Source organism: Vigna unguiculata, chromosome 11, assembly GCF_037176805.1.
Source record: "Vigna unguiculata cultivar grain cowpea cultivar isolate G323 ecotype 2 chromosome 11, ASM3717680v1, whole genome shotgun sequence".
In the NCBI taxonomy this organism is placed as follows: domain Eukaryota; kingdom Viridiplantae; phylum Streptophyta; class Magnoliopsida; order Fabales; family Fabaceae; genus Vigna; species Vigna unguiculata.
The window spans coordinates 46,039,322-46,064,268 of record NC_140802.1 but is presented as its reverse complement, the minus strand read 5'-3'; the positions used below and the strand labels follow the sequence as shown (position 1 = coordinate 46,064,268).

The following is a 24,947-nucleotide window of genomic DNA, read 5'->3' as shown; positions in this document are numbered from 1 at the left end:
AAGTGTGAAATAAAAGGTAAGGTAAAACCGAGTCGATGAGTAGTAGTAAGTAACAGTGGCCAAGGTTTTAGTTTTAACGTATTGTGTTGTGTTGGTGCAAGCAAAGCGATGACAGTGCATGTTGTGTTTGTAATTTGAAAGTGACCTTTTTCAAATTCCCGTAAACAAGTAACAGTGTCCAACGTTGGAAATAAATAGAAGAGAGAAGAAGCTCCAACCACAAGCCACCCAAACAACACAAAAACGCATACCATAAAACCTTGTCATTCACAACAAACACACACAACTTTTTTCCATTTCAAATCTCTGTTCTTCCACTTCACGAGGTTGCACGCCAACCACCTCTTTCACTCTCTCTCTCTCTCTCTTTCTCTTTCTCTTTCTCTCTGTGTCTCTGTTATTACTTACTTCTACTATACATAGGACTATCTCACGTTCAGATATTCTTTGTTCTTTTTCTTTCAACTCGTTCTTTCCCTTGCATGAAATTGAAAACATGGCCACTGCAGCATCCAGAAGACCCAAGTGGCGCCACCATCCTCCTCCTCCTCCGACCCCCAGGATCCTGCACTTTCCTCGCCGGAGACCCTCTTTCCGGCGGGACCTTAAAAGCAACAATAGCAACAGGTTGGGGACTCTGATTGATCGAGAAAGACGTGCACGTCCTCCCACTGTGCTGTTGGATAACAACGTTGGCAGTGAGAGTGAGAGGAGGAGGGAGAGAGTGGGGAGCCCCAAAGGGTGGGCCTTGGAGGAAGAGAAGTGGAAGTTTCAAGCGGAAATGTTAAGGGCTGAATGTAACTTGTTGAGGATGGAGAAGGAGATTGCGGTTAAGAAGTTGCAGAGGACTCGTGTTAAGATGGAGACAACTCTAAGATCTGCTCTTCACACACTTGTTTCTGTTCGTCTCTCTACTCTCTTGTGTTTCTAAATTTAACTCTTTTTTTCGAGTTTGTGATTGTGTTCCAAATTTTTGCAACTTGCTTTGTAGAAACGTCTTCTTCCTTGGCTTTATGAACAAAGAATGTATTTTTTTGTCAATTTTGATGCATTGTGAATGTGGGGGGCTAATTGGGTGGCTGGTTTTCAGTGTTTTGTTTCATTTGTGTTAACTTGCAAACTGGGGTGCAGGGAAGGATCAGGATTTGTGAAGGAAAGAATGTTGATATGGTTTTGGATGAGGAGATTCGTGAGTTGACTGAGAAACTTCAGAGATTGCAGAAGAGGTCGAAAGTGAAGGATTTAGGAGCCAAGAAAAACAAAAATTTTGACAAGCAAGTTTGTGTTCTGCAGAGTCGATTAGAGAAGATTGGAGGATCCTCAGATGAGATATATTTGAGGGAGTTTCAAGAGATGGAAAACATAAGCCTGTCAATTAAAAGGTGTAGCGGAATTGATGATAGCATTGTTGCAAGTGGAAAACTTAATGTAAGTATGACAGTAACTTTGGTGTTTCTTCTGATTTCTTATGCTCCAGTTATACAGATTTTAGTGAAATTAACTTTGGAAGAACTCATTTGTGTTTGATTATCAGGATAAAGGAAATCATAGTGCTTTTTATTGTTGTTTCTAGAGTGAAATTTAAATCTCCAGTGAACTTATCTAAGTTCAACAAAGGTTCATTAAGGCACTTTGTTTGCCATGTTGTCTTTTCTTGTGACTTGGTGTTTTCTTCTGAACGGATTGTATTAAAATTTCAGGTGGAGATTCTGAGGAGAAAAATGGAGGGATTGTCAAAGGGAATATTATTACAGAGAATGGAGGAAGAGTATAACTCACTGCTGTCCAGTGCTACTTGTTCTCTTGCTAGTTCTGCTTCAACTTCCAAGAGAATTGAACTTCAAGATTCATCTTCCATGAGAGTACTTCAGAGGGTATATTCATGATTTCTTTGCTCATTCCTAGTTCATATCAGGCTATTATTAACATTCATAATGATGTCTAACATGATCTTGCTGATGTAAAACACACAGTTTTGTTTAGTATCTGAATCAAGAAAATGGATTCTTAACAAACTTTGAACTGACAAACCATTCAGGAAAAACTATCTTGTGAAGGGAATCCATGCTCAGGGCACTGCAAAACTGTTGTACGGAGAATTGTAGAGCAAGTTAGAGCAGAAACTGAGCAATGGTCACAAATGCAAGAGATGCTTGGTCAGGTGAGGGAAGAGATGGAGGAATTGCAGGCTTCTCGAGATTTTTGGGAAGATCGAGCCAAGCAATCTGATTTTGATATCCAATCCCTTCAAAATGCTGTAAGATACAAGTTCACTGATACCCAATTGTTTTGTCACATTCGACAACTATAAATTTTTGAACTTTACATGATCAATGTTTATCAGATGATCCAAGTTTTCATTTTCATGCATTTGGTCTCTGAATCTTGGCACCTATGTTTTCTGTGGCAGGTGCAGGAATGGAAAGAAAAAGCTGATTCATCTGAAAGTAAAACGAAGGAACTTGAAGCAGAACTCTCCATGGTGCGTGATGATCTTGAGAGATTGAAGAAGGAACAGAATGTGGTGAAGGGGACCAAGTGTTTGCCCATTCCAGTGGACACACAGAATGAGTTGGAGAAGCGAATAGTGGTTTGTTCCTCAAAGAAAAATGGTAACTTTACAGAAAATAGCAAGCACAGTGATGTTCTAAGGAGTGGAGAAAGAAAAACACATGGTGGTAATGGTGGATTCTTAGCCCCAAAAAGATCACCTCTCAGAGACATTGGCAACAACTCCTCATTGTTGATGAGACAAAATGGCAAAGCAGTTTTCCCTTTGCGTTGCCAAATTTCTTCTGATGTTGAGAAAATTCACTAACTCGTCACTTCAATGTATTAGGCCTTTTAGTTCTGACATAAAATTGCACACATCCTAAGATAACAGACAAGGTGCAGAATGAATCAATCAGTTTTTTTTTTTCATGTTTTAAGATTTGTAGTTTGAGATCTTTCATGTAATGTGTACTATATGCTATGAGAAATAAGGTCAGCATTCTGAAGATTTTGTTTCATGTAATATATGTAACTGGAGATTTTGTTTGTCAAAACAACCAAATTCTTCTAAGTAATTTTGAAGTTGTTCTTCAATCTGATTATTGAGATAAAACTCAAGTTTTGACTAGAAAACAAAATTCAAAATGTATTAGGAGTTGTATTTAAGTTAAAGTTTGTGACCAGGACACAAGATTCAACAAAACAATGTATTGTTCAGTGAGGAACATGTTAGCATTTATTAAGGAGATGGGATTTTTCTTGCTCCAGCGTCATGCACCATTTATTAAGGATGTGTTGTTATCAATAAGCTAGCAACTGTTCTAATTGAAAGTTGATTAGGGATCCCTTGAATTAAGTGCTGCTACATTGAATTAAGTGCTGCTACATTGTTTGAAAATTTTCACTAGTTTTCTTCGGTACGAATCCAAATTTTTTACTGTTTTTTTTGTTGTTATTTGTTTAGCATTCAAATATATTGTGTTGATATTTTAAATATTTCTTTAATATATTTTAAAACGTCAAAAATAGTGATAACCAGTGTATTATGAAAGTACAGTAGAGAAACAACACAAAAAATTCAGCAAAAAATTCAAATTCGATTCGATACTTATCTTTTTATTCCTGGTTTTTTAATTTTTAGGTTAGATATATGAATTTAGATTTTCTCTTGATTTTTTTTATTATTCTTGTGCTAAGTTTTCAAAATACAAAAGTAGAAAATGATTTTGATATTTTAAAATATATTAAATTTTTTTATTATACTAAAATCAATGTTTTTTGAACATTCAGCATAGTAGAGTGTTTGAACTCTAAATATAACCACATGCAAAACGTTAAATGAAGAGAAACGTACGTGTCTCGGAAAGAAAGCTAAACGGCGTCGTTTGGCGTAGTCCGAAACTCCAAAATCGAAACCCTGTATGAACCTGAAGTGTCTGGGGAAGCCTGGGAGGTATTTGAGAAAACGTTGAAGAGAAAAATGGGAATAGCATGGTTGCAGTTGCAGAGAATCATCACCACTCCTTGTTCTTCTTCTAGATTCTTCTCCAAATCATCACCCTATGTTGGTAATCTCTTTCTCTATCCTTGTGTTTGCTGCACTGATCTCTAACCAACAAACAAACAAACACACCCTAATGTGTGAGCGATTTATCAATGTTTTTTGTTTGCGCCAAATGCAGTGAAGGTTGGAATACCCGAGTTTCTAAATGGAATTGGGAAAGGGGTTGAGTCCCACGTTCCTAAGCTCGAATCCGAAATCGGAGATTTCCAGAACCTTCTTGTCACTCGCACCCTCAAGCTCAAGAAGCTCGGTATTCCTTGCAAACATGTGTGTATTCCTTATTCCTAATACTTTGACTCCATTTCTTCTTTTGCTTCTTTAGCTTAATGTGTGAAATAAAGTCTTTACTCTTGGGAAATTCGTATATGGAGTGATTTTTTTTTTCAGTTTACTCTATGTAAAATTTGGGTTATTATCGCTTCCCTATTGGTCACAAAGAAATTGGCAATTCTCCAAAAGTAAAATTTGGATGGTGACCTGCAGAGGAAGAATAAGATTAGCCACTGTTGCAGGTGCATATGTGAAAAAATGTTAGTCCTTGTGCGCGTTATGTGAAAATGGTAATAAATAACAATGAAGGAAGATTGGCGGATGCTGACAATTGAGATTAGAATTATAAGTAATACAGGCTGAGCTACGCACACAAAGATAAATGCATTTAACTGAAGAACTAATTGATTACATCCGCTATTTACATGCGTACTTGGGTTACAATCAGTCAAGCAAGACAACTAACTAGGAACGGAATTAAATACCTCAGGTTTAAGATTTTTAGGTGCTGTATGATCAGTTTGATTTGTGTATAGTAACTCCTGATGAAGCCACGGGATTGACTTGTTTGCTTTATTTGTTCAATCTATGTTGAATTGGGTCCTGGTTTCTTCCTTAACTCTGTAAGCAATTTTGTGTTTAAATCGTTGAATTTTATGACTGGCATTGTAACTTTACATTTTGTTTGGTTGGAGGGGAATTGAGGGAAAGGAAAATGAGGAGCTGAGCATTCCTCCCCTCCAATCAGTAGATCTCATTTTCCATTCAGTTCTCTCCCTTTTATTAAATGGTCCTTTAAAATGAGGATGGATGGCCATGGTTTAGTGAAATTTATCAAATCGAGGGCCTTGATTGTAGGATTATGAAAGGGCTTTTTAGAATCTCTCTCGGGCTCATAGTGCACCTTGTTCTACGTGATAATTTGTTAGACATTAACAAAGCCATTTCTGAGCCGTCATTCAACAGTTTATGCTTTTAAAGGAACTGGTATTTGACATAAATTACAGATCTGAAAAATCTGTATGACTTTTGAACCTGCTGATTTTCGTCCTTGACAAAATTTATTCTCCTCTTAATGCCTGCTACCTTGTCTATGAATTTCCCTTCTGCTCTGTTATTAAGCCATTGAACTGGCTCTGACATGCTAGTAGAAAAGGGTCACATGTACACATTGTTAAGTGATTAGATTTTCTGCATCTTTCTGTGTTTACTAAGGTGTTTGATGTACTGTTGTCATCTTCATCCTGGTACACTACCTGTGTTAGGTACATGGCCATATTATTGGATTTTAGATATCTTAAGGCCTGTGATTTCCATCAATTAAAAGGCTTTATGATCCTAAATTAACATTTTTACCAGATTCCTAAATGGGTTATCTCAGATGCCACTATAATCTGCATTCTATGTCTTACATTCGCGTATCCAATATAAATTTGGACAAATCATAGGACTGTTATTGACTCTAATATTGGAAGTAAAACGACTACTTGTCATGGTAGTCAGTTATTGTGAGACAATTCAGCTCAGATTTTCAATCGTATAACTTGTTGATTGGGACTGAAATGACCTTCACCTTCTGTTAGGATTGTGCTTTTTGTACTTACATGGATTTTAAGATACAATCAATTGAATTGTCCATAAGACATACAAATTGTTCGGTTAACTTGCAAACTCTTCCTAACAACTAGTTTTTGCTTTGCAGAGGAAGTTAATATTGAAATACACACACAAGTACAGGTTGGGATTATGGAGGCCACGTGTTGAGTCCATCAAAGCTTGATTGGTTTCTAACCAATACGTAGTCACTGTTTGTTAGGTCATATTTCAAATGTTTAGCAGCAGCAGCAGAATGCAATGCTCCACTTTACGATGCTTTCATATGGTTAAGCAGTTAAGCAGGCTGCGGTTAAATCCAAAGATTCTATTGCAATCTATTGCAGTCTGACATTAATTGATGAACAATTGATTCAGTACTATGTGCAGCATGATAGAACTAGGTATTATTAATAAGGTATTATTAATAAGGATATGTTCTTAGCTATATAAGCCATCAAATCTTCTAATTGAAAGTTGATTATGGATCCCTTGAATTAAGTCCTGCTTGTCTTTTTGATTTCAGGTTTTTGGATCTCCATTTATTTTCAACAATGTTTTCAAACAGATTACACACTGTCGCATTTTTTCCCCAAATAGTTCAGTGTAGGTTTTTGATGTCTTCGATTCTCCTAAAACTAAATTTCAAACCTGTTCTTGATGTCTTCGATAAAAAAATGAATTATAACATGCAAGTCCAAAAACATATTCAAAATTGGGTTGCTTAGGAAAATTGAATTGTGAACTATCACAATAAAATGTTCTATTTACATAAATAAAACCTATAATCTGTTTTTTGAGGGACACTGTAACTTGTGTGAAAAATTATATTTCCAACATTTAAACCTCCCTTGTTGTGAAAAACTATATACTAAACAAAAGAGCACTTTCTGAAATATGTATATTTATTGAGCTATTTTATATATATATATATATATATATATATATATATATATATATATATATATATATATTATAAAAATCAATATTTGTCTCATGCATGACAGAAATATATATATATATATATATATATATATATATATATATATAATATTTTTTAATTTATAAAAATCAATATTTATCTCATGCATGACAGAAATATATATATATATATATATATATATATATTAATTTGTAATTTTCTTAGAAATATTTATGGAAATATTTTAACTTTTTTTAATCTCTTGTATATTTAAATTAATTTATTTTTATTTTAAATTGAAGTTACTATTTTTAAACGTTTATAATAATTAGGAATAATTTACTGTGAAATAAAAAAAAAATGTATAAAATATCCACAATGAAATGTGTTTAACAAGAGGCACGATCGATTTGTTAATGTTAGTGTTAACGTAACGTATAAAACTACCCTCCCAACTGAACATAAAAACCCTTTTTCCCTCTTCATCTTCTTCCAAATTCTCTTTGCTTCTTCAACTCGTAACGGCGTTTGAAGAGTTTCAATCTACGTTCTTTTCACAGTCGTGGTATTTTCTATCTCTCTGTTTCTTTCTTTTTATTCATTTGAAATAACCATTCTGATCGTGAGGATCTTAACCTAACCAATCTTCCTTATTTATTTCTCAGCGTTTTCTTTTCTGTCGTCTGTTAAATTGGGGTTCAGATCTACAATTTTGTCATAGTTTTTTGTTCATCTCTGTTATACCAGTTTTTTGTTCATCATATTACTTCTCTGTTCTGTTCTGTGTTTTGGGAAGCGTAAACTTCCGTTTAAACCCCATCAAAAAGGGAACCTAACCACACTAAATTTATTACACCAAACGTTCATTTTGTTTCTTACATGATTTAAGCACCTCAGTTCAAAATTACTCAGCCGCATTTCCAGTTCATTACAATTCTGCTTGGTTTTCAAGAAAAATAATGCACAATCCTTGTTTGTCATTAGGTTTGTTCAAGATTTTTTCCTTAGAAATGCTAAATGCAGAACACGACATTCCTGATGAGGTTCCACTAGAATCCAAGCTATTTAAAGTCTATACTGCTTTAAATTTCCTCACCTACTAAACTGAATGATGTGGTTGGTGATAACTTTAGTGTCAGAGACTGTTACCAAATGACATGATGATAATCTTTACATAATACTGTTAAAAGTTTCAATCTCTTGGTCTTGACAAGTGATAATAACATTAATTAATCTTGGATGTTGTCTATTATGCAGAGTTACCTTTTCCCCCTCATATGTATGCAATTTCATCATCTGTTATTGAGAATATCTAGATGACATTCATATGTGTCGTGTGTTGTCTATTTCTTCTTTGCATGTAATTTCATCAGCTTTTATTCTTCAGATTATGGAGATGATTTTCATTGAAAGACAAGAGAGGGGAACTGAAATATGACATTCTCTACCCTGTAATTGCATAAGACAAAGATGGCACACGTATGTGGAGCAAGATTTATGTAGTAAAGGACGTTTAGGTTTTTCCATATAATAGTTTTGGCACCGCAGGCCCATCTGAAATTAAAGAACTTATTGCAATGGATTATAGCTTGGCTAATAATTCTTCATCGCCTCGTCCCAAATGGAGAAAAGTAGCATATGGTGGTATGCAACCTGGTTATGATGACAATCATACAGATGAATCTTTCCTTGAAGGAATGGTCATGAATGCCAGTGTTGTAAAAAGGGACATGCTAAAGGTGATGCTGGACTCGGTATCCATTTCTGAATATTTATGCATTGTTGCTCTTGTTGTCTTGGTCTGGATTTGTACACTTACATCAACTATTGATGAAAATTCTCTCCTGTTTATTGATGTAAGTCTTCTTTTTTCAGGGTTTTTAATTCTCCTTTTCACTCAAGAAATGCTTTCCCTTAGCCTCCTTCTCCATTATGTCCTTAATATCTCCTTTTTCATAACTGTGTTATATGTTTTGGCTCCCATCTATCAAACTCTTACAAGGTCCATTAGTTCGGATTCCATTTGGGCAGTGGCTGCATCACTTCTAGTACTTCACCTTTTTCTGCATGACTATTCAGAATCCACGGTCAAAGCACCTGGGGTTCTGAAGAATCCTGCATTGACAAGTTGTATCTCAGTAAATGCTTCTGTAGTGGCCTCTGTTTTTATTGCTTCTCGTCTTCCATCAAGACTACATGTGTTCGCTATCATGCTATTCTCACTGCAGGTTTTCCTTTTTGCTCCACTTGTTACTTACTGTATTAAAAAATATTCCTTCCGCATGCACCTATGCTTTTCTATCAGTTTGATGGCCATGACCTTAAGTTTTGTGTACATGCTGCATCGCCTCCTTTTTGTGGTGCTGCTTAGTCTGTTGGTTTTTGTCAACGTGGTCTGTCCTTATTGGCTTATAAGGATTCAGGAGTACAAGTTTGAGATCAATGGACCTTGGGATGAGGCTAAACTTTGTTTTGATATTACCGACTGAAACCTGGAGCATGGTTAATAATGTTACATGGTAGTACCTCGTGTGTTGTTTAGGTTGGAGTATAATTTGCTGACCACTTGAACTAGTTTTAAGTTTTAACTTTATAGTTTATGGGAAAGTTGTTGCAGTTCATGTTTGGGGAGGGTGGGAAACTGATGATTGTATTCATGCTTTAGAGAATGATAACTAATGACGGTTTACAATTTTTTGTGTACAATGGAAGTACATTCACGATTTAGAGTGTCATTCATTTTTGACAAATTCAAACCAACTTGTTTTGATCCCCTTTTCACTACATTTTCTCAGAGAAATAAATAAATTCCCAAGCGCATTAGATCTTAACATGTTAGGTGTGTTGCTTATACCTGATAATTTAAAAGAATGTTGGTACAGAATGATGTCTCGTGTATTTTGAGGTTAAAACAAGTAATGGTTCATAAATTTGAAGCCATATGTTTTCTCCGACTCTTGTATATACTTTAAACAAGTGCACTTCCCAAACACAGCATCACATGACAGTGATTTGCAGCGTTACCAACCAATAGATTAGAATGATGAGGAGATTGCAAAACACTAGTATAAGCTTCTCATTATTGTATCATTTATGTATGTATTGGATAGATAAGATAAAAAAGAGAGAAGAAATTTGTTCCATAAAAAGTGAGAATATTTATTTCCATATTTGTTAGGAAATTATAGAAAGTGACCTTTCTGTACGATCTTTATTTCCACATCATTAAGGAAGTGAAAAAGTTACCTTTCTATGAGAATGCGGAAAGTTATTTTTAAAGAAGGGGTACTTTCTGGGGGCTTCAGGATGCATAACAGATTCTGGGCGACAGTGATGGTAACGCATGCGTTCTTGGACCAGTGGATTGGAATGCGCAGAAGGTTTTCGTAGAGTATTTTTCGAGATTTCTCCCAAGGTAAGAACCGTGTATGTTATTGCTTTACCATTATTTTTAACCTCTCGGTTTGAATTCACTCTAGCAATGCTACAATTGATATATTTTTTTTCCTATCGTGCGTTAATCTCTTCAATGACAAATCAAAGTAGATCTACGTTACAAGTGTTATCATCATTATGCAGTTGAAATTCATAAAGGGCATAAAGCATAAGTCCACACAAATTCAGGAATAATGTGTGCAATTTATCCTTTTAGATCCAGTCGTGTTAAATAATACAAACCATATTTCAGAGTTAGGATAGATCACGGATTAAAAGTTGAGAATCTTCTTTTCTCTGAAGCTTTCCACAGTCTCCCTGACACTCACTTCCAAAGGAGTAAACTCTATTCCCAAGTCCTTCTTTGCCTTGTCTGTGGAAATCTGGTATGTTGGCATATACGGCTCATCTACCTCACACCTGAAAACATTTTTGAGATTTGAGAAAGTGCAAATGTTAAACAATTGCCCATGATTCTTAGGTATGGAATTCGACATTTACAGGAGTCAAACTTATATAGAACTTTAAAGACTAGCTCACTTGAAACAATCATTTTCCATATATGGAGTCCAAATTATTTGCACATCTAATATGATGGAGGGTATGGAATTATGCCATCACCATTAAAGCAACCTTAGTAATCCTCACATAACAGGTGTGAACACATACACAAACATCTATACCAACTTAAAATTAACTTAAATCGCGTAAAGAACAACCATTAGTCTTCAAAAGTGCAATTCACCCAGACCCGGGTCCCAAAGAGTATTAAAATTTCAAAAAAGTAAATCTCTGAAAGTGTAATTTCTGTCACTTTAGCCCTGTCATTAGAAAACCCCGTACATGGTACACTTTCTGCCATTTTAGTCAATGAACTCCACCATTTACTATCAGTTCATGATTTACCACTTACACTATCATTTAGTCCTGGTTTTAACTACTTTTTTCTTTTTTAATTCTTGAATTTAATGACTTATTGCTATCTCAGTAATAATTTTTCAAAGATTAAAATGACAATAAGTGATTAAGTTTAAGTGCTAAAATGACAATAAACGGTTAATTTCAGGAACTAAAAGTAATTGATAAAGTTAGGAGAAGAAAAATGATAGTAAGTGTATTATTAACTTTCAGAGACTTCTTTTTAAAAAATTAAATACTTCAAAATTTTAACTAACAGTGCATTGTACTTTTCTGGGACTAAAGTAATTGTTTACCGTAAATCATTTTTCTTTGTTTTCTACGATACCCGAGAGCAAGACTAGTGTAGTTAATATACTTGACGGAGTACGTATTTCTCAGCTGAAGGGTGAAAATATATTCCATTTAAGGTTTATTATGTAACTAAGCTTAGAGAGGTTAGATAACAAAACTCAAAAATTAAGATGCAAAAATTGATGTTAACTTGGGATAAAAGTTTGATTTATATTATCATCTTAACTTTTCCTCTTACAAATACTTGTCCAGAAGTATATCAATTTCAGTACAGAATAATTTCGTTTTCCAGTTGAATTGAGTTTTCAAACAAGCCAAGATATTGCTAGAAAAGGAGTTTAAAAAATGGGGATTCCAATTTATGCTTTGTAAAATTAAACTTACTTATCTGGAATTTGTAATGTAGGATACAATTGACGTAAAGTCCTAGCAAGCTCAGAGTAGTGTATGACTCTCTCAGACAAAATGTATCTTCCACTAGCCGAAGCGATCTCATAAGCTAGAATATGAGCGATGGCAACATCTTTCACATTGACCCACCCAAAAGATCTATTTGGAAATGGTTTACCTGCATTCAATAAGCTAAGAGTTAGTGCTTATTTAATGGCTATTGGATTTTAAAATAAACGGTCCCTGGATATATTTGAGGCACATGGCAAATCCATTAGTATTTTAACCAAAGTAAACTAAGATGACCGACTCCAGATTCAATCGCCAACTTAATTTTTTGAATCGTGAAGTATAATTTTGTATAGAATAGTAAGATTCAAGTACAACTAAAAATTACTTCAAATATACATACCATCATATAAATGATACACAATGGTCTAAAGTAGAAATAGATAAAACAACTTAAACAGAATTCATACATACAAAATTATGTATATATATTGGACAGTACTTAAAAAGTTGTCAGTCTTTTGTGCTTAATTTTTTTCAACAATGTGATAGTTACTCACCTATACAATAAATAATAAAAACAGTTTCCCAGTTAAAATTTACTAAAGAGATAAGCTATACAATAAATATAAATACGAAAATATAACGAAATGTTACTAAAGAGATAAGCTGGTGTCTAGCAAACTTTTTATTTATCTCTCTTCTCACCGAATATTAATATTAAACACCATACATAAGATAAACCAACATCTCAATGATGATAAAGATCAAGTAGACATATCGGTCCATAGTTTATTTTGTTAGGGTTTATTAGTTCAAAACATTACTTATATCAATAGAATACACCATTATTCAAATTTATCCTAAGAAAATTCAGTTATCTGAAAATTAAATTCATAAAAGCTTAGGCGATATATATTCTTAACGGATACAAAAACTGATATTAAAACAATCTTCTAAGAATCAAAATATTAATCTATTGTAATAATTAACTTTAGGGCACAATACTCCCTTCAAAGGAATGCAACTTGTTCTGAAGTCGCACTTATCATTAGGCACCTTAATCTTATCTAATAACATAAAACACCGAATAAAAGCATAAAACATATTAGATAATATTTAGTGTGTCTTGTTAACATTTAGAGACATTAAACAGTAGACATTAATCAAGCTAGAACATATACAGAGCTAATAAGTAGGGAGGTATGAGAATATTTGTCATGAGTTCGTTATGATTTAAATGCTACATTTTCATTCCTCAAACATAAAGTTTAACTAAGAATGGTAGTTATTATATCATCATTTTGTTATAATATTTTCCTTTACATATTTTCTGTTTCTTTTTTCCTATTTCAGTTCCAATACGTGTAAGTCAGAATTCTAAATGCAGGAAAGGAGATAATAAAATTTTCATACAGCATAACTTTAAGAGTAAATACGAATTACCGTTTATTAGGTTTAAAATTGGCTCAACGCTTTCATTAATCTCTGCTGGTAAGAGAGGTCCTGCTACCATCGTTGGGTTAAGAACAATCATGTCAATGTTGTTTTCATTTACAAATTTCCAGGCAGCATCCTCGGCCAAGGTCTTTGAAAGCGTGTACCACAACTGAAGACAAAAAAATAAGAAATGCAAGAAAATAAGCAAACATGGTAACACACTCTAGAAGACAATTTACTACAGAATATTGAAACAAATATATTCGAGAATGACTTACAACTTAATAGCTACTATCTACTGAACACAAGATTGACATTACTAAACAGTTGTTGAATAATGTTAAAACTTGAAACAGTTTAAGAAATTTTATGGTTCATCTCTTCCACTACTGTAGCACATGCACTGGTAATGGTGATGCTAAAGTGGAGTCAGTTACAGCACAGTGGTTGTGTCGGAAAAACTGTTTCTCATATTATTCATAGAGAAAAAAAATGTTGGTAAATAGAATACAAAGACTTAATAAAAAAAATCCTAAGTTATGATAGATATAATCTATCCCTACAATTCAGGATCCTGTACAATAATATAAAATACATTGCCAGCATATTATTCTTCCTAATTATGGAATGTGATTAAATCTCCTAATTATGTAATTAAAACTGTACAATTGTCGGCATATAAACTTCCTTAATAAAGAGTAATAACTTGTGTCGTGTCATTCACATGTAGAGGTAAGACATAAATTTTGTTTACAAGAAAAAATAAATATCACTCAGTTCCCAACAAACTACATCAAAATCATATATTCCACTTTTACGGGCTTCAGGATTGCATTTCTACTAAATTTTAGCAAAAAAGCACAAACCTCTAATTCCCTACAGAAATCTGGATCCGAAAACCATGTCTCATCAACAACTGTTTCAGGAGTTTTTGGTCTTCCAGTAAATGCAACTGCAGAAATAGAAGAAGTTAAGACAACCCGCTTCACAGACGACGACTTTGCACATGATTTGAGAACATTAAGAGTTCCCTTCACTGCAGGATCAATCAATTCAACCTGACATAGGGAAAACAAAGTTCAAAATAAAGGAAGCAAGAAGAAGCCAGAAGAATAATTCTTAATAAATTGTAAACAAGTTTGATTGGAAAGTGACTATATCAGCATAATATTTCCTTCCAAGAACAACATATCTGTCAGTCCATTACCATATGCAGTATATATATATATATATATATATATATATATATATATATATATATATATATATATATATATATATATCCTCCCATCTACCATACTCGAGATTTTTTTTTCTTTTCGTATCCAACTTTTAGGAAAAAAATGATTTAATTTAATTTTTTACGAATGTTTGAGAAACCTAACAAGTATTGAATTGTTTTTAGAATAACATTAATACCTGTGGGTTGTTGACTACGAAACGTACAGGTGAAGCAGTATGAAAAACAGCGTGGCAACCTTCCACAACGGAGTCGAATGAACCTTCTTCCAACAAATCCGCTTTAAACAGATGCAGCCTCTCTTGTGCTCCCTCAAGGTTAGCCAAGTGCGACACCTTTTTCGGATTACCTACATAAATTCGCATCCATTCATATTCATAATCACACCAATAACCAATTAAGAAACAGAAATTAGGGATTAGGGTTAGGGATTAGGAATGTGAATGGAACAGACCTGGATCGCGAACTGTGGCTCTGACTGTGTAACCACGTTGAAGAAGGAATTTCACGATCCATGAAGCGATGAAACCAGAAGCGCCGGTCACGCACACTACCTTCCCTCTCGTCTCGTTCATCACTCCAACCTACTCTCTCACTTAGCTTCATTTTTTTTTTCTTTGCCGTTTTTTATTAGCTTTCCATCGTACTATAATAGTAATGAATTTGGTACTACGCTCTACTCAAGAATTGAATTCAGACACCGCGGAAATAAGACACGATATTTTCACATAAATGTTTATTATTTCAATATTTCGTAACTTTTTATAACTAATTGAGAACCATTTTTAATTTGTTGGTTAGGTGAATTATCGAGGTACTCATCATTATAACAGCTGAATTACATAAGTTGAGGGGTGTTAATGCAATTTAACCATTTTTTTTTGTTTGGTCCTTCATCCAACAGTTTTAACCCGTTTGATTTTAAAAACAAGATCTACTGTAGAGTGATAATTTCACTGTATGCGACAGTTGTTAAATCAACAATATTCATAATATTGTGAAGTTTATGTTCAGTGAAGTTATCATATCATAATCACAAACTGAAAGCGATTCAGATTTTCAACATTTATTGATCTAGGATGTGTAACGGATTAGAAGTTGATAATCTTCTTTTCTCTGAAGCTTTCCACAGTGTCTCTGAGACTCACTTCCAAAGGAATAAACTCTATTCCCAAGCTCTTTGCCTTTTCTTTGGAAATCTGGTATGTTGACACATACGCCTCATCCACCTCACCCCTGATATAACAATGTTTGAGATTTTTATTATGATTATAGAAATAATGAATAAATTTTGTATCATGATTGCTTTTCACTTTTTGAACATTATATAAATGAATTAGATTATTTTTGTATTAAGTGATGATATATAATTAAACTCACTTATCTGGAATTTGTAATGTTGGGTACAGATCACGTAAAATCCTTGCAAGTTCAGATGAGTGTATGACTCTCTCACTCAAACAGTATCGTCCACTGGCTGAAGCAATCTCATATGCCAGAATATGAGCGTTAGCAACATCTTTCACGTCGACCCATCCAAAAGCTTTGTTTGGAATTGGTTTACCTGCATTAAATAAGTTTAAGGGTTGGTGCTTGCTTTGCAAAAACCAGTTCAGTCGGAACACACAATCCAGAAAATCCAGATGCAGGAAAAGGAGATGGCGAAATTTTCATACAGCATAACTTGACGAGTAAATACGAATTACCATTTATTATGTTTAAAATATACTCGATGGTTTCATTAATCTCTGGTTGCAAGAAAGATCCTGCTACCATTGCTGGGTTAATAGAAATCATGTCGATGTTGTTTTCAGTTACAAATTTCCAGGCAGCCTCCTCAGCCAGAGTCTTTGAAAGATGGTACCACAACTGAAGACACCATAAGAAATGGTAAGAAAATTAGCAAGCACGGTAAATATACTTGACTAAGACAAAAAGTTATAAAATTGACATAGTGGTAAAATTAGAAGGAAGGGCAAGAGATATTATAGATTGAACTTCTCCTATTGATTCTTAAGAAATATAAGGTTGATTTGTGGGGTTTGAAAATTTGGTAGGAGAGGTTGTAGGTTTAACTTTTCGAGCAACAAAATACTAACAACTATTATCATTCAAAAAAAATATATTATACAAGATATTAGTACACCATTTTGGAACAAATATGTTATAGAGTGACTTAGGACTCAATGGCGATTGTCTACTGAATACAATTTGGAATTGATATTAACATGTCTTACCTTCATAATTAGCAAACACAAATGTTTTAGATTAAACGAAGATGTTCAATTCCCAGCTTTGAACAAAGCACTTCAAAAACGCATTCCACCTAAATGAATTTTTGCAAACAACGTATTACAAACCTCTAATTCCCTACAGACATCTGGATTTGAAAACCATGTCTCATCAGCTACTACTTGAGGAGTTTTAGGTCTTTCATTATATACCACTGCAGCTGTAGAAGAAGTGAAGACAACCCGTTTCACAGATGGTGATTTTGCGCATGATTTGAGAACATTAAGAGTTCCCTTAACAGCTGGGTCAATCAACTCAGCCTGAAATAAGGAAAACTAAAGTTAACAGGAACAAGAAAATAACTTTATTTTTATTAATGAATTCTAAAATTTTCAACAGTCATTGATCTATCCAAACATGCTTTACTAATGATACAAGCCATGTAGACCAAAATTTCAAGTAGTGAGAAGCTGAAAGAAAATTTATTGTATCATCAGAATATATGTTGAGAAGTAAATCAGAGCATATATTAAAATCTGGATATGTATATACTTCAAACTCACCCGATCCATATAGTTGAGATTTGCAGACCTAAAGTACTAAAAGAGATCAAGTGTTAAATATTTGACATGGGTTTTATAAACAATATCAATATATATTTCTTAATAAATGTTGTTAATACACAAATTTCTGTGGTTTATACGTACATGTACATATATGTCTGATGAAAAAAGATGATAAATTATGTGGAATTATAAATTTCATTATTAAATTGAATAAGTTTAGAATTTATGACATATTGATAATTTCTTTTAATAGTTTATCCTTATTTATATATATATATATATATATATATATATATATATATATATATATTACATATTTGATGATTTGCTATGATTGTATTGTATACTAGCATACTCAAATGCAGGCTCAGTCCAGTTAAAGTTTTTTTTTTTTTTTAAATCATGCATATGTGTATCCGAGATGAATTGAATTTTAGTTTGTATAGACTCTCCAATGGGTCTTAAACTTTTTGATTTTTCTTTCGGGTCGTGTTGCAATAATATATCTAAAATTATTTCAAATACTTATCCTTAACATCATGTCAAAATCACAAAATATTTAATTAAGGTGATATTTATAATATATATATATATATATATATATATATATATATATATATATTTAAGAAAAAATTATTTCATGTCTTGGAATCGACGAAAGATATTAAAAGCGATATTTGAAAAAAGAAAAAGAATGCTAGGCAGTTTAAACGTGTGAAGAAAAGGTGTGACTAGAGAAGAGAAGAAAAGAAGGACTAGCTAAGTATGTGGGCAATGTAATGTATATGTTACAAATATGTTACCAAATGAACATTTACTATGTTACATTTAACCAGTAATAACTAAGATAATAGGTGATTTTTTAATACACAACATAATTAATTATGTTTATTATAATTAGCGAAAATATAGATGCAGTAATACTATATTCACATTTTTCATTGCGCTTTTCTATTTAACAAATTTCAAATTTGGTATTTATTTACAGTAGTTTTAACTTCAAATATATCAAATAAAATATATTTTTCTAGTGTATCTACAGCCATAAACAATCCATATTTTTTGATGTACTATTCTAATTTATAACAATTATATGTTATACATTTAGTTGTAATAGTAACATAAAAGATAAGTAAATTATTACATGTCTAAACTTACTTTAGAGATAAATTATTTTCTTTTCTATCCATTAAATTTTTATCGGAAGACGATATTTTAACATAAAAAAAAAACTATACCTATTTTACATAATTTTTTATTATTTTTTCACTTTTTCTTTTTATATATCTAAAAATTTATACTTATGTATCTATTTTACCTCTATATAATGAATTTTAAAATGTTAAAAGAATCTTTCTCATTTTTTATATCCTTCTTCTTTCTTTTTATTTTGCCCTGTTTCTTTCCTAGAAGAAGATGAAATTTAAAAAAATAAAGTGGTGGCGGTAGAAGAGGAAAGCTGATTCGGTAACCTACTTCACAATAAACAGATGCAAGATTTCGATTCCACAACTCACCGATCTAAACTACTTGTAAGAAAATCTAACCATAAAATAATGAAGAAGAAGTGCAACCTGTGGATCTTTGACTACGAAACGGACCGGTGAAGCGGTGTGAAAAACACCGTCGCAGCCTTCCACGACGGAGTCGAAGGAACCTTCTTCCAACAAATCCGCCGTAAACAGATGCAACCTCTCTTTCGCGCCCTCAAGGTTAACCAAGTGCGACACCTTCCTCCGATTACCTGCGTATCATATCATATCAAACCGTACACATTCATTCATATAAACTATTAATGAATGTTAGAGATGGATGAAACTGACTAGGGTTCCGAACGGTGGCTCTGACTGTGTAACCGCGTTGAAGAAGAAATTTGACGATCCATGAAGCAATGAAACCAGAAGCACCGGTCACACACACCACCTTTCCCACGCCGCTGCTCATCCTTGCTAGCTAGTTGCAGGATCAGTGGTACTGAACCAATCGAAGCTCTTCATTTTGAAAAACTCATTTCATCGTTTTTAACTCGCAATCAATACCAATGGATCGTTTGTACCAGAATTCGGATCCAAACAAAACTTTACATTTTATTACTTGCTCTCAGATCGAAGTTTATAAATTATTTATTCGGTTAAATATTTTTTTAATTCATAGGCGAAATTGAATTAGTGGTATTCTCAATTTTAATATATTTCAGTGCTTAATCTTTACAAATAAATTAATATAATTTTTAAATATAATAATGTTAATATTTTTATGTATTAAAAGAGTATTTTATAGTGATATTTGAGCATAAATGTGATACATTGTGTAAACACTCGCTCAAATGTTAATTAAATATTATTTAACATACGGTGGATTAAAATTCTTATATCTATATATTTTAAATTTCGTATTTAAATATATTTATCTAAAAATATACTTAACCTTTCTTTATTTAATCTTTATAAATTCTATTTTATTCTCCTCAGATTATTATTATACATGTTCATTTTGTAGGGGAAATATGTTCCAGTTACCTTTTGTCCGACAGAATTGTTTTTCTACCATTTCAAAAATAAAAATAAAATTGTCAAGAGTGTTGTCATATCGAATTTAATTTAATATTTTCTTTTTTAAATTTTAAAATCAAATTTATTTTATTTTATAATATTTATAATACTATAACTAAAATAAAACACTACATGATTTTGTTATGGTAAAATAATAGATTATGCAGATCGAAGTAAAACCAAGTAGTCTCGTTGCATTACCTTCATTCATGAGTACAGATCGAAATAAAACCAGCAAGTAATTAGATTAAAACTGTTACATTCATAACAATAATTTATTTCCAAGCATGGAATTTTTTAAACCGGAATCATCGAAGAAACACACTCGAAGTTAAAAGTTGGCAAAGTTCTTTTCTTTCAAACTTTCCACAGTCTCTTTAAGACTCACTTCTAAAGGAATAAATTCAAGCCCCAATGACTTTGCCTTTTCTTTGGAAACCTGAAATGTTGGTACATAAGGCTCATCGTCTTCGGCTCTACACAAACACAAAAATCCCATTAGGAAAATTAAAGACCCTCTTTTGCAAAGAAAATATTAACATTGGAATTGAAATATCTAAAAACGATATAAACAATTCAAATATCTGTTACAAAAATTATTAAACTTACTTTTCTGGAACTTGATATGTTGGGTATTGATCTTTTAAAATGTTGGCGAGTTCGGAGAAGTGTGCGACTCTCTCAACTAAACAATATCTTCCACTAGCTGAAGCAATCTCATAAGCCTGAATATGGGCGTTTGCAACATCTTTCACATTGATCCATCCATAAGTATTATTTGGAAAAGTTTCAGAACCTGCATCAATCCATTCAAAAGCTTAGTCTGTAAAGAATCGGTAAGATTTGTAACTATCTATATAATCTTTAAATCTAAAACCAGAGATTAATACTAGTCCTTAGTTAATGGAACAATAGACTCAATAACTTCTTCAGAATAGATTATAAACAATGGTTCTGATAATAATGTGTAGAATTTTCATTGTATTTTGTACAAATAAGAATTTTGTTTCCACTTCCAATTACGCGCAATAAATTTCATGCACAAATAAGAACTGATAATAGAATTTCCATAACATCATTGAATGAATGAACCAAAATTACCATTTATTAGGTTTAAAATTACAGAAGCACTAGTGTTTAGCTCTGCTTGCAACAGTGGCCCCACAACCATTGCTGGGTTTACAGCAACCAAGTCAAGGTTGTTTTCTTTGGAAAATTTCCAGGCAGCATCCTCAGCCAAAGTTTTTGAAAGTAGATACCACAACTGACATCACAAATATCAAATGGCAACAAAGTTAACCGTTGTTAGAAATTTAAGTAGAATCTTAAGATTCATATCGATTAAAAAATGAAAAAGTAAGCACTAATAAAGACTTATTTTAAAGTTTTGGATCGAAAATGATGTGAATACAAGAAGTAAATTCTACTTAAAAAAAATAATTACTGTATACAAATTTTTACAATAGCCAGAAAACACTTTCGAAACACATACCTTCAATTCCCTACAATAATCCGGATTTGAAAACCATGTTTCATCAACAACAACTTCGGGAGTTTTAGGCCTTTCATTATATGCAACAGCAGCGACAGAAGAAGTTAAAACGACTCGTTTCACAGATGATGATTTCGCACATGATTTCAGAACATTTAGTGTTCCTTTCACTGCAGGGTCAATCAATTCAGCCTGAATTCCCCAAAAACAAAAACACAAGTTTATTAAATTAATTAAACAAAACATTTGACACGATGAAATAACACAACATTCAATTGTTAATCTACGAACAAATCCATAAGAACATGATAAACCTGTGGGTCTTTGACGTTGTGGAAAAAGGGAGAAGCAGTGTGAAAAACTCCATCGCAACCCTCAACAATGGAGTCAAAGGAGTTTTCAGTCAAAAGATCAGCCTTCAACAGGTGGAGTCTCTCCTCTGCACCTTCAAGTTTAAGCAAATGTTCTACCTTTCTGTGATCATCTGAAAACCCAGATAAATAAACAAATTAATAATGGTGTGAATGAATTGAAAGAATGAGAAATTGACGAAAGAAGACACTGACTTGGGTTGCGAACGGTGGCTCTGACCGTGTAACCACGTTGAAGAAGGAACTTCACAATCCATGAAGCAATGTAACCTGAAGCACCGGTCACACACACCAACTTTCCCTCACTACTCATTCTTCCTTCCACTCACTCTCTTCAACATGCTTAATTCCATCTCATTATATATAGATTTGAAAACTAAAGAAATGTAAATATTATTTTACTAATAACATTTGGGAAGTCTCAATCGACAACATAGATAAAGTCAATTAGTAATAATATACACGAGAACGATAGTTTAATTGTTAAATTTTGACAACTTTTTCTTACAACATGAGAGTTCATCTTTTAAATAGTTTTACAAGATTGAGAATAAAAAAAATGTAAAATAGAAAACCACTTAAAAGTTGACACCAAAGATTATAAGAGAAAGTTGTTAAAATTTAGTAGTCAAAAAATCATTTTTCTAGTATATAATTAAATTCAAATTTCATTTTACAAGTCAGAATATCAAAGTCATTATTAGAATCTATCCTAATGAAATTTATTTATATGTCATATTTACAATTTATAATGTATATATTGGATCTATCCTAGTGAAATTTATTTATATGTCATATTTACAATTTATAATGTATATATTGGATGCAAATCTCGTCTTATAAACCAAATCAAAGGAATTGAGATGGAATTTAATATTACTCCAAATATATTTATCTTAAAATTTGAAAAAATAAATGTTTAATTTAATACAAATACACCGGAGGCTATCCTTTCTTGTTTAATTATGTTGACGTTGAAGTTAAGATTTTCTATAGATTTTTTATATTATGTATTTATGTCTTCAAAATATATTTATTTTGACATATTATAAAAAGAATTTAATATATTTTAAATATTTAGTATATTTTTAAAATACAATACACAAAATTGATTAGAAAGTCTAACTTTGATGTGTTTTATATCACTTGTAAGATTGTTTATATACTAAATTTTCAATGTAAGTATCAAACTTAAGGCGTATTTACATATAATAAGTAGACAAATCTTCACATAAGTAATCTCTCAAATATTAATTAATTGTTCTAAAATTTTTAAAATAATGAATACATATTTATATCCCATTTTAAAATAAAGTATTAAATATTTGGATATCTTATATATTCAAAGAAGGATTCAAAGAATATTCAGCGTACATAAAGTTATTTATTATTGATCCTCTCTTTCGGTCTCTTTAAGGTGAGGAGAGTGAGAGTTTGAATTAAATTATACTCGGTCAAGTTTAAATATATTTATTTAATTTTCTTCTATTTATTATTCTCTCATTCAAATAAAAATTTATAGTTTAAAATTTGATATCATATGAAATTTGAATAAAAATGTGAATGTGTTAAAAATTTAGACTTGAAGCTTACAATGTAGATGGCTGCTAGAATTGAATATGATTACATAGTGGTGTGTATGACGAGTGCGCTTACATGTAATAATTGTTTTGTTCCTAAATATAAAATTAGTAGGTTAACGTTGATTTAAAATTTGGTAGTGGTACATAATAATTAATGTTATATACTATAAAGTACAATAATTAGGTAATGAGATAGTTTATAATATTCAGACAAACATTATTACCTTGCTGACTATCATTAAAGTATTTTTAGTATACAAAATTGTTTTTGTCTCTGTCATTTTTGTTCTCCTTCACACCCAAACTTAACCTATTTATTGCTCAGTCGATTTTTAAATTTATTAAATTTTATTTATAAATATTTAGATAAAATTCGAATATTGAATTGACGATCGAAGAAGGTGAAGGAAGATAAAGAAAATGGGATATAGAAAAATAATAGAAAAAACGAGAATGGAAGGGATGAAAGAGGAAGCATCAGAGGCAATGAAAACTTCATTTAGAAAAAAAAAAAAAAAAAGACAATTCCGACAAGTATTAATACCAAAAATCCATTAAACCAAAATATTTTTGTTTTGTTGTTTTTTTTTTGCTTTCAAACTTAAGAAAGATCGATTTTATATTCCAATAAATTTTAATTTCTTATTTGTCTCGTATTCCGTCTTGCGTTTTTACTTCTTCTCCTATTTATATTATTTAAAAAGTTTTTAAATATTATCGTTAAACTTTTTTAAACAATATTATCGGACACACTTTATATATGTCTTAACTTCTTTTACTGTATATAAAACAAAAAATCGAATGTGAATATATATAACAAATTTGTTTCCTCTGCTAGTTTATTCAAATTGTAATTCATAACTAGTATGTTTGAACTTCAACTATAACGTGAAAAATGAAGCTTCTCGTAAAAAGTAAAAGCAACTACTTTGTTGCTTTTGGAAAAGCGTTTTTAATGGTTAGCCACCAATTTGGAACAAAAGACGGAATTACTTTTTTTTGCAGTGAAAGTTAAGTCACGCTTAAAAATCACATGACAAAACGGATTAAAACGGATTAGTTCGGTTCGTTGTGCCCGTCAATACGTAGTTCATAAACAATGGGTCGGATTGAACTAATCTGTCAAACAAAAATAGGTTAATAATAACAATCTATTTTGAATAGGAAGGGTTATCGGGTTGGTTCATTCAATTTTTTTTTTTATTTTTTTTTAGTTTTTTAAATTATTTTTAAATTTTTCAAATTTTTTATTTTTTAAATTTATTTATATATACATATAAATTATTATTAAAGTCATATTTAATTAAATAAAATATTTTTAAAATTTTTAATTAATTAGTTAATGTTTTTAATTAGATAAGTTAAAAACCTTGATGGATTGGCTCGTACTTTGGCCTGTCAAGTTGACGGACTGGACGAAACGGACTAAAATGGGTTGATGGGTTGAAATCTTCAACCTAACCTGTTTCTTTTAACACGGATTTACGGACTAATACTTTAAACAGCCCGTTTTATCATCCCTACTTTTTTCCCTCTCAAAATTCAAATATAAAAATTTCTTCAATTCTAACCAAGCAGAGGCA

General features: G+C 32.0%; 6 protein-coding genes across 8 annotated transcripts; 3 read left to right on the top strand and 3 right to left on the bottom strand.

Annotated features, from left to right (window-relative positions):
* The first annotated feature begins 212 nt into the window (after positions 1–212).
* On the top strand, positions 213–2,999 carry LOC114168829 (myosin-like protein). Its single transcript, XM_028053792.1, has 5 exons — positions 213–901; positions 1,132–1,428; positions 1,701–1,874; positions 2,039–2,257; positions 2,411–2,999. The coding sequence occupies exons 1-5, from the start codon at positions 497–499 to the stop codon at positions 2,816–2,818; spliced, it is 1,503 nt and encodes a 500-aa protein (XP_027909593.1). The 5' UTR covers positions 213–496; the 3' UTR covers positions 2,819–2,999.
* An 828-nt stretch (positions 3,000–3,827) lies between these two features.
* On the top strand, positions 3,828–6,421 carry LOC114169028 (uncharacterized). Its single transcript, XM_028054039.2, has 3 exons — positions 3,828–4,061; positions 4,176–4,324; positions 6,030–6,421. Exons 1-3 carry the CDS (start codon positions 3,974–3,976, stop codon positions 6,105–6,107), a joined length of 315 nt encoding a protein of 104 aa, XP_027909840.1. The 5' UTR covers positions 3,828–3,973; the 3' UTR covers positions 6,108–6,421.
* An 813-nt stretch (positions 6,422–7,234) lies between these two features.
* Positions 7,235–9,673, top strand: SETH1 (phosphatidylinositolglycan synthase family protein). 2 transcript variants are annotated; one of them, XM_085669160.1, is made up of 3 exons: positions 7,263–7,407; positions 7,827–7,885; positions 8,230–9,673. In XM_085669160.1, the coding sequence occupies exon 3, from the start codon at positions 8,420–8,422 to the stop codon at positions 9,329–9,331; it is 912 nt and encodes a 303-aa protein (XP_085525286.1). In that variant the 5' UTR covers positions 7,263–7,407; positions 7,827–7,885; positions 8,230–8,419; the 3' UTR covers positions 9,332–9,673. The 2 variants fall into 2 exon arrangements, with proteins under 2 accessions (XP_027909171.1, XP_085525286.1); XM_028053370.2 differs by lacking the exon at positions 7,827–7,885 and having other exon boundaries at positions 7,235–7,407.
* A 718-nt stretch (positions 9,674–10,391) lies between these two features.
* LOC114168517 (cinnamoyl-CoA reductase CAD2-like) lies at positions 10,392–15,291 on the bottom strand. The gene is made up of 6 exons (XM_028053367.2): positions 15,023–15,291; positions 14,748–14,917; positions 14,195–14,386; positions 13,335–13,497; positions 11,874–12,057; positions 10,392–10,697 (listed from the first exon to the last, which is right to left on the bottom strand). The coding sequence occupies exons 1-6, from the start codon at positions 15,141–15,143 to the stop codon at positions 10,550–10,552; spliced, it is 978 nt and encodes a 325-aa protein (XP_027909168.1). The 5' UTR covers positions 15,144–15,291; the 3' UTR covers positions 10,392–10,549.
* Positions 15,292–15,537: 246 nt separating this feature from the next.
* On the bottom strand, positions 15,538–19,476 carry LOC114168518 (cinnamoyl-CoA reductase CAD2-like). 2 transcript variants are annotated; one of them, XM_085669159.1, is made up of 7 exons: positions 19,190–19,476; positions 18,941–19,110; positions 17,364–17,399; positions 16,929–17,120; positions 16,275–16,437; positions 15,949–16,132; positions 15,538–15,804 (listed from the first exon to the last, which is right to left on the bottom strand). In XM_085669159.1, the coding sequence occupies exons 1-7, from the start codon at positions 19,308–19,310 to the stop codon at positions 15,660–15,662; spliced, it is 1,011 nt and encodes a 336-aa protein (XP_085525285.1). In that variant the 5' UTR covers positions 19,311–19,476; the 3' UTR covers positions 15,538–15,659. The 2 variants fall into 2 exon arrangements, with proteins under 2 accessions (XP_085525285.1, XP_027909170.1); XM_028053369.2 differs by lacking the exon at positions 17,364–17,399.
* Positions 19,477–20,092: 616 nt separating this feature from the next.
* On the bottom strand, positions 20,093–22,128 carry LOC114168537 (phenylacetaldehyde reductase-like). The gene is made up of 6 exons (XM_028053400.2): positions 21,977–22,128; positions 21,725–21,894; positions 21,411–21,602; positions 21,020–21,182; positions 20,528–20,714; positions 20,093–20,394 (listed from the first exon to the last, which is right to left on the bottom strand). The coding sequence occupies exons 1-6, from the start codon at positions 22,092–22,094 to the stop codon at positions 20,250–20,252; spliced, it is 975 nt and encodes a 324-aa protein (XP_027909201.1). The 5' UTR covers positions 22,095–22,128; the 3' UTR covers positions 20,093–20,249.
* Positions 22,129–24,947: the final 2,819 nt, after the last annotated feature.

Excerpts from the sequence above, each read along its gene's own strand:
- LOC114168517 (XM_028053367.2), bottom strand. The coding sequence starts at position 15,143 with ATGAACGAGACGAGAGGGAAGGTAGTGTGCGTGACCGGCGCTTCTGGT. Across the intron at positions 14,387-14,747 it reads TCGTAGTCAACAACCCACAG|GTTGAATTGATTGATCCTGC; the intron begins GTATTAATGTTA and ends TCCCTATGTCAG. Across the intron at positions 12,058-13,334 it reads AATTTTAAACCTAATAAACG|GTAAACCATTTCCAAATAGA; the intron begins GTAATTCGTATT and ends TATTGAATGCAG.
- LOC114168518 (XM_085669159.1), bottom strand. The coding sequence starts at position 19,310 with ATGAGCAGCGGCGTGGGAAAGGTGGTGTGTGTGACCGGTGCTTCTGGT. Across the intron at positions 16,438-16,928 it reads ATGTCTGTAGGGAATTAGAG|TTGTGGTACCATCTTTCAAA; the intron begins GTTTGTAATACG and ends TGGTGTCTTCAG. Across the intron at positions 16,133-16,274 it reads TATTTTAAACATAATAAATG|GTAAACCAATTCCAAACAAA; the intron begins GTAATTCGTATT and ends TATTTAATGCAG.
- LOC114168537 (XM_028053400.2), bottom strand. The coding sequence starts at position 22,094 with ATGAGTAGTGAGGGAAAGTTGGTGTGTGTGACCGGTGCTTCAGGTTAC. Across the intron at positions 21,895-21,976 it reads AGCCACCGTTCGCAACCCAA|ATGATCACAGAAAGGTAGAA; the intron begins GTCAGTGTCTTC and ends CTGGGTTTTCAG. Across the intron at positions 20,715-21,019 it reads AATTTTAAACCTAATAAATG|GTTCTGAAACTTTTCCAAAT; the intron begins GTAATTTTGGTT and ends GGATTGATGCAG.
- SETH1 (XM_028053370.2), top strand. The coding sequence starts at position 8,420 with ATGGATTATAGCTTGGCTAATAATTCTTCATCGCCTCGTCCCAAATGG.
- LOC114168829 (XM_028053792.1), top strand. The coding sequence starts at position 497 with ATGGCCACTGCAGCATCCAGAAGACCCAAGTGGCGCCACCATCCTCCT. Across the intron at positions 902-1,131 it reads CTCTTCACACACTTGTTTCT|GGAAGGATCAGGATTTGTGA; the intron begins GTTCGTCTCTCT and ends ACTGGGGTGCAG. Across the intron at positions 2,258-2,410 it reads TCCAATCCCTTCAAAATGCT|GTGCAGGAATGGAAAGAAAA; the intron begins GTAAGATACAAG and ends TTTCTGTGGCAG.
- LOC114169028 (XM_028054039.2), top strand. The coding sequence starts at position 3,974 with ATGGGAATAGCATGGTTGCAGTTGCAGAGAATCATCACCACTCCTTGT. Across the intron at positions 4,062-4,175 it reads CAAATCATCACCCTATGTTG|TGAAGGTTGGAATACCCGAG; the intron begins GTAATCTCTTTC and ends CGCCAAATGCAG. Across the intron at positions 4,325-6,029 it reads TCGGTATTCCTTGCAAACAT|AGGAAGTTAATATTGAAATA; the intron begins GTGTGTATTCCT and ends TTTGCTTTGCAG.